This window comes from Anopheles maculipalpis, chromosome 3RL (genome assembly GCF_943734695.1).
Source record: "Anopheles maculipalpis chromosome 3RL, idAnoMacuDA_375_x, whole genome shotgun sequence".
Classification (NCBI taxonomy): domain Eukaryota; kingdom Metazoa; phylum Arthropoda; class Insecta; order Diptera; family Culicidae; genus Anopheles; species Anopheles maculipalpis.
Genome location: NC_064872.1, coordinates 78663863 through 78678643, shown reverse-complemented (window position 1 = coordinate 78678643; position 14781 = coordinate 78663863). Strand labels below are relative to the sequence as shown.

At 42.3% G+C, this 14781-nt stretch overlaps 1 protein-coding gene across 7 annotated transcripts in view; it reads left to right on the top strand.

Moving 5' to 3' along the window:
- Positions 1–10073, top strand: part of LOC126561301 (cell adhesion molecule Dscam2) — an 81127-nt gene extending 71054 nt beyond the window's left edge. Inside the window, exons 7-20 of one of the 7 annotated variants that reach the window (XM_050217355.1) lie at positions 432–1049; positions 2288–2415; positions 2596–2732; positions 3037–3923; positions 4005–5084; positions 5146–5298; positions 5361–6506; positions 6583–6732; positions 6803–6973; positions 7100–7203; positions 8557–8635; positions 8798–8875; positions 9566–9740; positions 9848–10073. In XM_050217355.1, the coding sequence (XP_050073312.1) occupies positions 432–1049; positions 2288–2415; positions 2596–2732; positions 3037–3923; positions 4005–5084; positions 5146–5298; positions 5361–6506; positions 6583–6732; positions 6803–6973; positions 7100–7203; positions 8557–8635; positions 8798–8875; positions 9566–9740; positions 9848–10073 (5132 nt within the window). Of the gene's footprint in view, positions 1–431; positions 1050–2287; positions 2416–2595; positions 2733–3036; positions 3924–4004; positions 5085–5145; positions 5299–5360; positions 6507–6582; positions 6733–6802; positions 6974–7099; positions 7252–8556; positions 8876–9565; positions 9741–9847 lie in introns of those variants that run through there. The other 6 variants (XM_050217353.1, XM_050217352.1, XM_050217354.1 and 3 more) reach the window with 6 other exon arrangements.
- Positions 10074–14781: the final 4708 nt, after the last annotated feature.

The window sequence follows — 14781 nt, the reverse complement described above, 5'->3', positions numbered from 1 at the left end:
AAGAAGAAAAAAGTGTTGTTCCACCAAGACAACGCACCGTGCCACAAGTCATTGAGAACGATGGCAAAAATTCATGAATTGGGCTTCGAATTGCTTCCCCACCCACCGTATTCTCCAGATCTGGCCCCCAGCGACTTTTTCTTGTTCTCAGACCTCAAAAGGATGTTCGCAGGGAAAAAAATTGGCTGCAATGAAGAGGTGGTCGCCGAAACTGAGGCCTATTTTGAGGCAAAACCGAAGGAGTACTACCAAAATGGTATCAAAAAATTGGAAGGTCGTTATAATCGTTGTATCGCTCTTGAAGGGAACTATGTTGAATAATAAAAACGAATTTTGACAAAAAAATATGTTTTTCTTTGTTAGACCGGGGACTTATGAGCCAACCTGTTATAATATCCTTTTTTTTTCCTTCTCCCTTTTCTTCCTACAAGGTGAAATACAAATATCAACATATCCAGGTCGAGTGATAGTGACCGAACCGAAAGGACTAGTACAACCTAGAATTAACGTGGAAAAACACTCACTCAAGCACGTGGTAGTGAACGCACCCGTCACACTGCCCTGCGTCGCCCAGGGCCACCCGGTGCCCACCTACCGGTGGTTCAAGGAGGTAAAGGACCAGATCATGCCGCTGCAGCTGAACGAACGCATCAGCATCGTGTCGGCCGGTTTGCTCAAGATCGCAAAGGCACGGCTCGAGGACAGTGGGAAGTATCTGTGCTGGGTGAATAATACTGCCGGGGAGGAAACGATACAGGTGTCCTTGACGGTGACGGCACCGCTAACGGCACACCTGCAGCCGCAGGTGCAGACGGTGGACGTTGGTAAGGATGCGCAGTTTCAGTGTATTATATCGGGCTTTCCGGCACATGAGGTGCTGTGGATGCATAATGGGAAACCGATCGTGCGAGACAGCCGGATCGAGATTTATACCGATGTGCCGCGGATAGTGATCAAGAGTGTACAGAAAGAGGATCAGGGCATGTACCAGTGCTTTGTGGCGAACGAATGGGAGCAGATACAGTCAACGGCGGAGCTGCAGCTTGGGGGTAAGTGAATAAAATAAAATAAACAAAAGATTATATTTAAAATTACAAAAAAGGAACTTGACTTTGACAGCCTTCCGTATTCGTAGCTATTTTTTTATGAGGAGAGAACCTTAAAAAAAGACGCTTTACCTCAGGTTGTCCATCGTGGGCTGTGTGCGGTTCTGTTGCGTGAATCGCTTGGGTAGTCATTTAATAACGAAACTCGTTTTGCTCGCTTTAAAGAGGCCTGTTTTCATGGTCCAAGAAATGCTGATATCAGTATCATATCGAGTGTGGATTACATGACGGAAACTATTGCCTGCAAGAAGCTAGCAAACAAATAAGTTGTCTTTTGATCGATCACACCGTCCCAAGAGATCAATTAGAACTTTCAGGAGAACTCATGAGAACTCTTTCACGGAGGAGCTTTTGCCTCATATTCGAAGGCATTCAAACTGGCCTATTCAGATTTCCAACAAATCCAGAAAGAGTAGCAAACAATACTTTTTTTTGGCACTACAACTTTGAAAGGTCTCAGCTTACCGATATTTGGCTTTCATGATCTGATTGAATTTGAAACCCCGGGATTTTATGGGTATGGTCACCGGGACAATACATTTCATTATTTTACTATTTTTACTACAAATACTTTATTAGATATACTACTAAAAAGTCACACAACTTGAAATAATATTGATTGAAATAAATTTCTACCAATGCTGTGTCATTATGGTGGTGTGATTTACAATGATACGATGATACGAATTTACGTTGAATCTTCAATAAAAGCAATGGAAGCACAGTTAAAGAAAAACAATAAAAAATAAAAAATGAAGCTCATCATACTTTCGCATTACACCTAAAAAACGCCACACTTTTATCTTAAGATTCATCTGAAAACTGTGTCAATTTCAAAGTGAATTTGCATCAAGCTCATGATGCAACCCCATCATCTACAGGAAGGAAGTAAAAAAGAGCAGGCAAAAAAAAATCCCCCATATTGCACATGTATTCCCGAAAGAATATTCATCATCCAGCGTCCATAATTAGGACAGGGAACATTATTTCCCCTTTGCTTGCCCCGTTTCCCATTCACTTCGCTTCCTCCATTTTGCACCTTAAATGCGCCAGCGTTAGAACAGAAAAAGAAGCAAGTACACCATAAAAAATGCCCCTCGTTTGATCATTTGTGCCCAGGGAAAAGCGTCATCCCCTCGAGTAAGTACTTAACGTCGTGCACACTCTTCCCTCTTTCCCAGATGCAACTCCCGAGCTACTTTACTGGTTCTCGGAACAAACGCTACAACCGGGACCGACCGTATCGCTCAAGTGCGTGGGTACCGGCAACCCGCCACCTCAGTTCACTTGGAAGCTAGATGGATTTCCGGTAAGTAGTGGAAGCATCGGATTGCCCACTTTGATGCCCACCGTGTGCGAATCCGTTATATGCGTGGGATATAAATCGAGTTTGTAAAGAAACAAACCGAAACATGTTGGTGAAGGCATAATGAGTAGGAAAAAAAATCTCGTAACACGCGTACCGCATGCTTCTACCACTTTCACACAGATTCCCGATAGTCCACGGTTTGTAGTCGGTCAGTACGTCACCATCCACGACGATGTCATCAGTCACGTGAACGTTTCGAACGTGAAGGAGGAGGACGGTGGCGAATATACGTGCGTGGCACAGAACAGCATAGGAAAGTAAGTAGCTGACAAGGGGTTTTTGTCCCGACCGTTCTAACAGTCTGTGATAGATAGGGTGGTGGATGGAAGTGGGCAAATGTTTGCAAAACTCCCCGAAGGAATTCCACACCATATGGATGGAAGATGATGAAAAATGCATTACACAATCTATGCCAGCCGGGGTGATCGGGACTGGTCGGGGTTTTTGGGTTCGGTAGGGTTCTTCCCCGGAGATATTCGATGCATCAGACTAATCACACAGAATCGTAACATTTTCTAACAATTTTTCTCCCCATTTTGTGCTTTTCTCCCGTAAAAACAGAGTGTCACACAGTGCCAAAGTGAACATCTATGGGCTTCCATATATACGCGAGATGCCAAAAATAACTGGCGTCTCGGGACACGATCTCATCATCAAGTGCCCGGTCGCCGGTTACCCAATCGATAAGATCCACTGGGAGCGAGACGGTCAAACGCTTCCAATAAACCGACGCCAACGAGCCTACAACAACGGTACGTTAATCATTGAGCAGCTTCAGCTAGCAGAAGATGCCGGCACCTACACCTGCATGGCCCAGAATAAGCAGAAACAAACGGCACGGCGAAATGTCGAGATACAGGTGATCGTACCACCGAAGATTATGCCTATACAGGCAATGACAAACATGCTGCGTGAGGGTATGCGTGCCGCTATCTCTTGCCAAATATTGGAGGGTGACCTGCCGGTTAACTTTCGCTGGGAACGGAACGGGAAACCGGTACTCGGTACCGGGAATGAGGTGATCCGACGGTTAGATGAGTATAGTACGAGTTTGGTTATCGAACACATTACGTCGGAGTACTCGGGGAACTATACGTGCATCGCGAGTAATGTTGCTGGCAGTGAGAGTTTCACTGTGCCACTTACGGTTAATGTTCCTCCCAAGTGGATTCTTGAGCCTAAGGATTCGAGTGCCCAAGCGGGACAAGATGTGGCGCTCCATTGCCAAGCTGGTGGACATCCACAGCCGACCGTAACGTGGAAAAAAGCAATCGGAAATACGCCGGGCGAGTATAAGGATTTCCTGTATGAGCCGAACGTATCGTTGCATACGAACGGGACGTTACAGTTTCGTAAAATAGCCAAAGATTCGCAGGGTCACTTTTTGTGTGAGGCGAAAAATTCTATCGGGACCGGTGTTAGTAAGGTTATTTTCCTTAAAGTTAATGGTAGGTAGAAATTGCTATTCCTTTATATGTATTTGGTTACTATTTTAGATTCTTAACCTCGAATGTCTAATTACCTTGCAGTGCCTGCTCATTTTACCACCAAAAACAAGCAAATCACCTCACCGCGCAATAAACAGATCCACATCCAGTGCAATGTGCAGGGTGACAACCCGATCGACATCAAGTGGAAGATGCAAAGCTCCCAGCAGCAGCTAGATGAATCGCTCGACAATCGGTACAACATCCGGGAGCAAGTGCTGGACGATGGGATGGTGTCGGAGCTCGGTATCTCTCACACCTATCGGCAAGATACCGGCGTCTACATATGCCAAGCGTCGAACGCTTTCGGTCAAGATGAAATGTCGATCCACCTGGTTATCCAGGAAGTGCCTGAAGCACCCAAGAACCTTCGCATCAACTCGCAACAATCACGCACACTACAACTATCCTGGAGTCAACCGTTCGCTGGTAACAGTCCTATCGAGAAGTACAACGTGGAGTACAAGCTGGTAACGGAACCGTGGCAATCGGCCGAACACATCACCGTCGCCGGTACACAAACCGTGATCACGCTGCAAAACCTTAAACCCGCTAAAGCGTACCATCTGCGCATTTCGGCCGAAAATAAACTTGGCGCTTCGGAGTACTCGGAAGTGATTCAGGTTACAACGCTAGAAGAAGTACCTTCGGGGCCACCGCTTAACATCAAGGGTGAACCGAAGAGTTCCACCGAAATCTTTCTCTCCTGGGAAGCACCCGATCGGGATCAGTGGAATGGGAACCTGTTGGGTTACTACGTCGGGTATCAGGTGGCAGCTAATCCGAACGATCGTGAGATAAATCCGACTCAAGGATTTAATTTTAAGACGGTTGAGGTGCGGAGTCATTTTGGTGGTGAGACAACGCTTCAGAACCTTAACAAGTGTACCACGTACAATATAGTAGTGCAGGCGTACACTAGCCAGGGTAGCGGACCTCCGAGCAAGGAGATCTCGCTCGGAACATTGGAGGATGTACCTTCCAGTGCGCCGGACAGTCCAAAGTGTGATGTGCTTAGTTCGACCTCGATCTACATCACCTGGTCTCCACCGCCGGTTGATGGACAGAACGGAAAGATTCGGGGTTATAAAGTGTCCTACATTGAGATGGATGATCTTTACGGTGTGTGACCGACTAAGCAAGGTATATCAGCTCGTAGTAATCACAGCTTTCTATCTTACAGAGAAAGAACCGTACACATCGAAAACCAACAATCAGTACCTTACGTTGGAGAATTTGAAAAAGTTCACCAACTACACGTTCTGGGTGTTAGCATTCACGAAAGTTGGAGACGGTGTGCGAACGAATCCGTTCCACTGTATCACTCAGGAGGATGGTAAGTGGACAAGCGATATAGAATTAAATTCCCTATTTAATATTTGACTATATCACTTCCAGTGCCAAGTGCTCCGAGTGCACTGAAAGCGGTCCCATCGTCGAGCACCAAGATCATTATCTCCTGGTTGCCACCTGCCCATCGGAATGGTCTCATCACCGGCTACACCTTCTACATGTCTCTGGTCGATGGGGGCCGTGACGAAGGCACTCACAAACGCTCACTCGTCCCGTACGCCGAAAGCCACGAAACGGTTCGGCTGCAGGAACACGCCACCTATCAGTTTTGGCTCACAGCTTCTACGAAAGTCGGTGAAGGTGAAAAGTCTGAAGTAATCACCGTACCGCCTAACAACAAGGTACCCGCAAGGATAGTTTCCTTCAGCCAGGAGATTGTAACACCTTGGAAGGAAACGTTGATTCTACCCTGTCGGAAGGTTGGTGTTCCAGCACCGGTTACCATCTGGCGACAGGATGATCAACCGATGGACACCGGAACTCGCAAACTGATCGCAAAGAATGGAACGCTCTACATCAAGGACTGTCAGCATTCGGATGCGGGAAATTATACTTGCAGTGTGGAAAACACCTGGGGCCGGGATGAGATTGTGTATCGCATTCGGATCCGAGTGCCACCAGATCCTCCTACCCTAACGATCGTCAACACGTACACCGATAGCCTGTTGCTTGAGTGGACGGATAATCGGAACGGAGGATCACCGGTGCTTGGGTACGTCATTAACTACAAGCGTGAGAACGGTGACTGGGAAGAGTTACAGATCGATTCCAAAACCAACACACATTTGTTGGTGAATCTTTGGTGTGGTACACGCTATCAGCTATACATCACGGCCTACAACAAGATCGGCACTGGACTGCCGTGTGATATCGTTCATTCGCACACAAAGGGATTGCCACCCGTACAGCCGAAACATTCGCAAATGATCACCAACAATTCGACCAGTGTGACCTGTTGGCTTGATTCGTGGGGTGATGGCGGATGCGGCATACTGCACTTTTCAATCGAGAACCGTTTGTATGGGCGGGCGCAGTGGAATATGATCGCTAGCCATGTGGAAGCTACCGAGCGCATATTTACTGTAACGGATCTGCAACCAGCGACAAAGTATCAGCTACGTGTTACGGCCTACAATAATGCTGGGGCAACGATGGCTGTTTACAACTACACCACGCTCACCGCACAGGGTGGTAAGGATAAAGTTCTCCAATTCTTGGAATGGACGAGGTTCTTAGCAGATTCTAATTCTACATCGATTATTTCTAGTGATGGTGTATCCTGACATAACCAATCCAGTCTCCCCGCACATGGGTGAGAATCCGTTCTATGCCAACTTTAAGGTCATCCTACCACTATGCCTATCGATTTTGATACTGTTTGCCCTCGTAGCTGCGGCACTCCTGATACGGAAGAGAAGTAATACAGAAGGGTAGATTTTGGAGTGTTCATATGACTACTATCATTTCCATAATTCTTACCTCCCCAGAGCTCAACAACCAGAACCGTATTCCATCAACCTCAATGTCGGAATCTCCATCGATCGCGAACATCCAGAATAAGCACAACCGGGACCAGCAGTATCTGGCGGTGAGGGCCCAACAAGCAAGCCGTAACAGTAACTCCGTTGACTCGGGCAGCTATAAAGCCGAGGGAAATGGTAATCGTTTGTCTGCTTTGTGCCCTTTTCCAAACACATCCCTTACGGTGTCATTCACCCTCTGATCACAGTTTTTGCTTCATCTAAAACAGTACTCTGTACCATGTTTCTTCTCCAATTTTGCAGAGTATATTGAAGACATTTGCCCGTATGCAACCTTTCAGCTGAACAAGCAAACGTACAGCGAAAGTTCATACAGTGGAAATGTCTACAGTGGACCATATCACTCGGTAAGAGGATCATTTGTGTATCATGATGTTAAAACCGAAAGCTATCATGTAAGTTTAATTTCTATGCCATCTCGTTTGTTCTTCTAAACATGCCATACTTTCTGTTTGTATCGGTATCATATCAAACGACTATTCGAGCGCACATACTAACCGATCGATCCATCGATGCCATTTGTTTTTGTTCTTGTATGCCTCTCACCTCCATCCATTTCCTGCCAATTATCCTGCCATCCATCATCCAATGTGTTAATACTTCCTACTGCTTCCGTTGCGCGCTCATATTCATCTCTCTGTGTTCATTCTATTTTCTAGAAAGGGAAGCCATTGTGTTCGTTAATAGTGTACGCACATCTCTTCATCTCATGATCGTCGACTTCATCCATCGTCGTTGGTTCATTCTCCGTTCGTTGCTCGTTGTCTTTTTACAACCTTTTTCTGAGTCTCTCTTCCAATGTCCAGAGCTATCAATTCTTAATTCTTTCTCTAGCAAGAATGCTAAGCTACTTCATTGCCAATTACCGGCATCAATAAGAATCTCTTTCTTAATCTCTTTCTTAAGCTCTTCAAGCTCTCCGTCTCGATCCCATCTCATACTTGTTTTGATTCATGCCATATCGATCGTATCGCATCCCTTCATCAATTGGCACTAGAGTTTAATGCTTTCGTTACGATCACATCTCACGATCATCTGAGCGTTTTGCGATGCTAACTATCGCACTAACTCAACAAGCCTACTGCTAGCCTAGCTAAATAGTATCTCGAACTGCTCTCACACAATAAACTCACACAACCAAAACAAACCGCTCACCAACATATACCACGGGCGAGACGAGCACGCCGAACCCTATATACCGAGAAAATCAAATGTCCCAAATGGTGTTTTTTCTTTCTTTTTTCTCTTTCTTTCTATCTCTTCTCTTCTCTTTCTTTCTCTTTCTCTCTTTTTTCTCTGTGGCTGTTCGTACGATATGAAACAATCAAAAATTTAACACGAAAAACCTCTGCCCATCCAAATCAAATCAACCCCTCGCAATATTTCCCTCGATCACTTGATCGGTCTTTGGAAAAACAAAATAACATAATCTCCTGATGGTGGTGATGGTGCTCTGTGTGTGTGTGTGTGTGTCGTCGTACCTGGTGTTTCGTTCCCATCTTCTTAACGATACGTCTCTTCCCGTTTTTACACAAAATATATCCTGCCTGTTGCTGTCTTCCCCGTTGGATGAACTGAAATCGAACCAATCGGAAATCGAACTAATCGCACTCCAAAAAAATACGAAACTCACACAACATCGAATTATTTTATGCGCCAAAACAAACAAACCCACAAAACTAAACCCAAACTCCAAATAGAACAAAGAGCCCGAGTACACGAAAGTACGCAGAAAGGGCGGATCTCGGCTCCGAGATCCGGCCACCTCGGAACCAATAGGTGAGTACGCTCGCACCGACTAACCGATTCGATGTTTTGCTCGCTGTCTTGCTCCATAAAGCCGACCATTTCTAGATATAAATCAATTTATAGAATCAGACAATCCCGGATCCACAGATTCCGAAGTTAGGAAGATACTAACACTTCATATACCGATTACAGAATATGATACACTCGGTTCCGAATCTGACAACGATATTGCCTCGCGCTCCAACCAGTCCAACTACCGTCACCATCGTGGTACGTATGCAATACAGGGCAACTTTCATTGAAACCCAAAAAAAAAAGCTTTTTTGCTTTCATTTTGTTTGGTTAAGTTTGTACAAAAGCTATTTGATTTTCGCATTTTTTTTCCCTGACCACTTCCGGTTCCAAAATTGTTTACGCGTATTTTAACTTACAGCTCCGATGCTCCGTAACATTGGCAATCTGTGCGAAAATCGTGTTGTATTTTCAATCGTTGTTGAGCGTGACGCATTGTAAAGGATGCGCCCAGTCATGCAAACAAATAAATTTTCCTTAATTACTTTTTTTGTTAAATAGCTTTCTGCTAATTAAAAAAAGAGTACATAAATAATATACACCGCGCAAATGCTTCATTTTTGCTTTATCACTCACACCAACACGCTCTCTCTCTCTCTTTCTCTCTCTTTCTCTTCCTCCTACTTGGTTTTCATTATCTCTTTCATCATTCAATTTCAATTTGTCTTCTCTTTTCTAAACCTTTTTTGATTTTTCTAACATTTTTATTCAAAATTTGCTCATTATTTCAATTTTTTCGTATCATTATTTCCTCTTCAATCTGTTATATTTATGTCTAATTGTTTTTCTTCACTATTTTGCATTTTTTTCTTACTCACTATGTTTTATCTCTTATGTTTTCCATCCTTTCGTTTCGTTTTCGTTTTCAAACTAATCTATCCTGCACAGACACGCAAGACGAAACGTCTTCGTCTTCCGAAAACTCTCCCTCGAGCATATCGAGAAAATCCAAACCACCCTATCCACCGAGAAAGTCTGCCAAAGCACAGTCGCAAAACCTACCGAAGCGGCACGTGCGTAGCTCTAGCGGGTACTCTAGCCACAACGAAGAAACTACTTTCAGGTAAGTAGTTACGTTCGGAGGACTTTTCAGCCACCGTTCTGACTTTTTTCCTTTTTTTTGCCATCATTGTTACTAATATTCTATCCATTTCCCCCTTTTCAAAACAGTATATCGAACTATCCTAACTATTCCGATCACATAACACCGCCGGCCCGCTTTTCGGATCTGCTCGGCCGGGATGCAACGCTGGCCGTATCGTCCGTAAATCCATCAAGTTTGGGCAGTGCCACGGAGATCGGAAGCAACGTCGTGGGCAAAAAGTCGAGCAACCATTCGCCCCGACCACGTGCCAATCAGAAACTGCAACGGGAAGCGTTTCAGATTAATGTGTAAAGGTGCAGTTAGAACTGCACCGGCAAAAAGTAACTTCAAAGCAGTACAACGACGTATAAAAGCCGACAAATTATTAGCCTTTGGTGCCAGTTAATAAAATCTTCCAGCTAAAAACGTCGGTAAAAAACACATACGCACTCGCTCCAGTGTATCGAAAAACAACGGACTATGAACCAGCAGAACTATACATTGAAACACGCTTCCCGAGACCTACTGTAACACGAAAAGCCAAAATGGACGCCATTTGGATCACCAGCCAACTTTGGATAATGAGTGTTTTATACGTATATTTTTATAGAATATTAACGAAATTTCTTCGCATAAGAAACACACAGACTCTCATACGTACACCTCAGACAGAAAGCCGTTAATCAACCAATGCATCTCACTAGAGCTCATTTTGCTTTACGCTCCCTCCCCAAAAGCCATATAGTCAAAGAAAAAACCCGAAAAACAGCAAACTTATAAATAAGCGAATTGAACAAAAAATCGTATAAAAAGAGATAACAAAAAACATTCACAATGCGAAAACACACACATACACATTACAAACGAAGAAACGATCCAAAATCACTAGTTTTATTGTTAGTTAAAATTAAACTAACTGAAAAGACCAGTAAAGAAGAGAAACAAATTGAAACAAATGAACAGCCAAACGAAACATGATAACAAACATGGGTATGAAAGAGTTTATCAACAACAAATGGAAAAGAAAACGTAAATAGAAAAATCCCCCACTAGATAGTCTTGTTGGAAGAAATAAAAGAGAACAAATTGAAACAAACAAATTGATTAGAAATTATAACTAAACGAAACAAAAAAACACGCATACAACACATTCACAAACAAAACGTATTTAGCTCTAAAAGAGATACTAGACTAATGAAGTACACAACAATCTCGTTTTCAAAGGACAGCTACAGCCTGTTGCTGTACTCACTTTTACTGATCAGATCGTTATCCTCGTACTTTCTCAACTTCATTATGCATTGTTACGTTTGACGAATCTTGTCCCGTCATAGTTTAACTACAGCAATGTGTTCTCTGTTCTCGCTTCACATGAAACAAAACTGGACCAACCAATCTTTGTAAGTTACATTTTCCGAGTACTTGCCAAAACCCTTTCATAACTAGCCTGTTAGTTGATCGATGAACAATTTTACAGGGTTTCCCAACGTGGATGTATGTGTTGAAAGCTTCGAGCAAACCATTTCCTCAATTGCATGTAGAAGCAAGTCTGGTGGCGAACGAATGGATCACGCTTGTTATGGAAAGCACTCGTTATGAATTGGAAATAATATTAAATTCCTAAAAAAGAAAGAAACATTATGATAGGCTCATGTGAAAAATGTTTTTCAATCACCGTTTAAACTAAACTTTTACGAGGTTTACTTAAAGGCTCAAGAAAAGCAAGACCCTGTTTGTTTGTAAAAATGATAAAAGATTAAAGTTTTTCTGTTTACAACGATTAAAATTGGCCCTTTCTTTAAGAGCATAATTACTGTGTACATAAGGAACTGACGTTGAGTAATGAATAGCACGAAAAAGAGGAAACAGCAAAACAAAACAAACAAAATCACCAAGGTCACTACGATACACAAATGCCAGCCCAATTATCACCTCGTTTTTTTCTTGGTTTCTCCTTTTGTGAATTACTACATTTCCTTTCTTATCTAACGTTTTAGCAGTGCCTTGTACCAGAAAAACCGATCACAGCTGATTTGCTGTACGCACTTTCGCTTTTTTCTTGTTCTTATACCATTCTAAGGTGGGGCAATGATAAGGCTGTTATCGTCACCGTTACATTAAACTGAACACTTTCAATAGAAAGCTAATTAAACTACATTCTCGGCTGTTCATGGAGACATCTTCCATCACATCTGTCACAGTATGTTCGTTTTACTTCGACTTTAAATTTATGAGTTCAATTTCAATTACATTACTTCTGACTTGTTTAACGACTTCTTCAACCACTTCCGTTTTTTTTTTAACTAATGATCTTCAAACATATTTAAACAGAAACACTCGAACTGACACAACTTTGAACCAAAAACATGCTATAAGTAATCCATCTGCAAAACTCAAAGTAATAAAAACAAATACACACCAAAAACCCCTTTACTCCGAAAATAACATATCCCGTCGTGTAGAAGAAGAATGGAAATTCATTACAATATAAACCTTTTGTTTTAATTTATCTATTCTACAACTATCAACCAATTTGAGTTTTGTTTTTGCTTTCACAAACAAACCAGCTGCACACGCTGCTGGTGTTGCAGTTAAATAAAAAGAAAAGAAAATAGTAATTCACCACTCCAAAGCACCCCTGACACATACCAATACAACCAAATGTAAACTCCAAAGCAGACTACTAAAAGCCTAGAAAGTAACTGTGCGGGGTGAGGTGCCTGTTGAGCTCCCCCTGCTAACAGTAGCCAGTAAGTGTTGTACGTGATCGAGAGACCAGAACGAAAGACCAGAGCAGTTTGCTACGCAACATACTTGTGTGTCTGTGTCTGTTGTGTGAGAAAACTAGGCTAAACAAAGTAAAATGAAAAAAAAAACAATGAGACAATATCGAATGAACCCATTCCAGGTGTGTAGAGCGTAAAACCAAATGCATAAATACATCGTAAAACGGAACGACTGTTTTGAACGATCGTTGTTTTCGTTAAGTTGCTAAACATTTTGCGTTTGTGTTTTAATCGGAAACGATATGATAAGATACGTGTTATATTTGTAAATACATATATTTATAGGATGAATGACGAGAGACGTAGGACGAAAGTTAAAACGGCACGAGTATGATTCGAATGAGGACGGTTAGCCGAATGAAGGTTACGTTGGAAATAGCAACACACTTAAAAAGGGCACTAAGAACTGGACTTTCAGATCTATAATGAAGCCTTTTGGAAGGATTTGGTACCGTAAAACATAGTGCAGAGTTAGGAAAGATAAACAGCCCAACCATTACAATAAACAGATTGTCAACCTCAGCGAAAGACTCTTCAACACCGAACTACTATATTGCAAACTAACCAAGCGAAACAGGTGGAAAATAGCAAGGTATGAACGTCATTTGATAACACTTTGATTTTTGTTTCTGATCCAATCATTCACAAATGCATCGAATAGAAATTCACCATTAACACACTAACATATAGCAAAGAAGAAAAAACCCTTTTCCGGCGATGACTGCTTGCGATCGTACAGAAATTCTGCAAATCTTGTAAAGTTATTCGAAAGCGATGGGAAAAACAAAGGGAAAACAACTTGCATGTACATCTCTTAACAATGAGAAAACAGACCATTAAAACCAAATCGAAGATCGTACGGCGATTGCGATGCCAAACGAGCAACTATTGAAACGAATAGAAAATAAAACATAAAAAAAGAACGAATGCTATATTTCGTGCCATTTTGAGCGATAATTGAGGTGAAGGAATCGATTTTAATGGATGGATGGGATTGGTGGAAAAGTAAAAAAGCCAAAAAACTACAAAGAAACAATAGAACAAATATCAGTCTACTGAAGCAAAATTGATAAAAAATAAAGAACGATACAGAAAAAGACACGAATGAATAAAAAAAATTAAAACCTAAAATTCGATTGCGTTTTCTTTCCCCATCAGTGGCGTAAGAAGCTGAACTCGAGCTAGTGACATACATTAGATAATTTTTTTTTTTGCAATATATATATTTTTTCCATTTCACAATATCTAACAATGCTCACAGGTTTTGCTTCATCACTACACTACACGGATAGTGCCGCTCGGAAGAGAAAGGAAAGAAAGATATTACGAGAAGTATAAGGCTGCACCGAGATTAGCTTAACGTAAACACTAATAACGTAATAATCATCATTACATACGCTTATACCACCATTGTACCAGATCTTCCAAAATGTTTCCTTTTTTTATCTATATCTGATCTTTAAAAAGGTTCTAACACACCCGTATATGTCACTGGAAGGGACTGATCGGCCGCGCAGTAGGAGCTACTGAACGTTCTAAGCCCCCCACCACGTGCTACCGGTTCAAAAGCGATGCGTTGCAACGAAATGAAATATTTCGCCCGAACTCTTTCGTTTAGTTGAAATGTTTCACGCTGCTTCAAAACACCGCAGAGCCGGTTTTTGCTCGTTATTGTTTCTATGTTTCTTTGCTAACTTTTGTTGCTATTTTGTATGTTTCTTTTTGTAGGTGTTTGCATTGTCCTATCTGTCTCTGCTGCAAACGAGGAGCAGTCACAATAAAACCGAAACTCTAGTGTGAGAATCTTTACGATATATACTTTGGAAAACAAGTGTAAACACAGGCAGTACCTTTCACGTCTCACAACAATCTCACAATCTTCTTTCCGCTCACACTATACAGCCCGTAGATGGCAAACCCATCAATCAATCTCTATTTTACAAACCTAACTTCTAACAACCACTCCCTAAACGCTTTCATCAAGATATGTTCGACAGATTCAACCGGAAGGAAATCTTCTGGTAGATAGGGGGTAAACTGTACCCCTGTATATCCTTTGCCACTACGTGAGCTAGCTGCACAGCAAACAAACAATACACCCGAAATTATTTCGGGATAAAATTTATACAATTTCCTTTATCGTCACTGCTGCTAAATTTCTCTATCTCACTTTTCTCGCTTAAATTTTGCGTAACCAGAACGCAGCACACGAGCACAAAGGAAAGAATCAAACA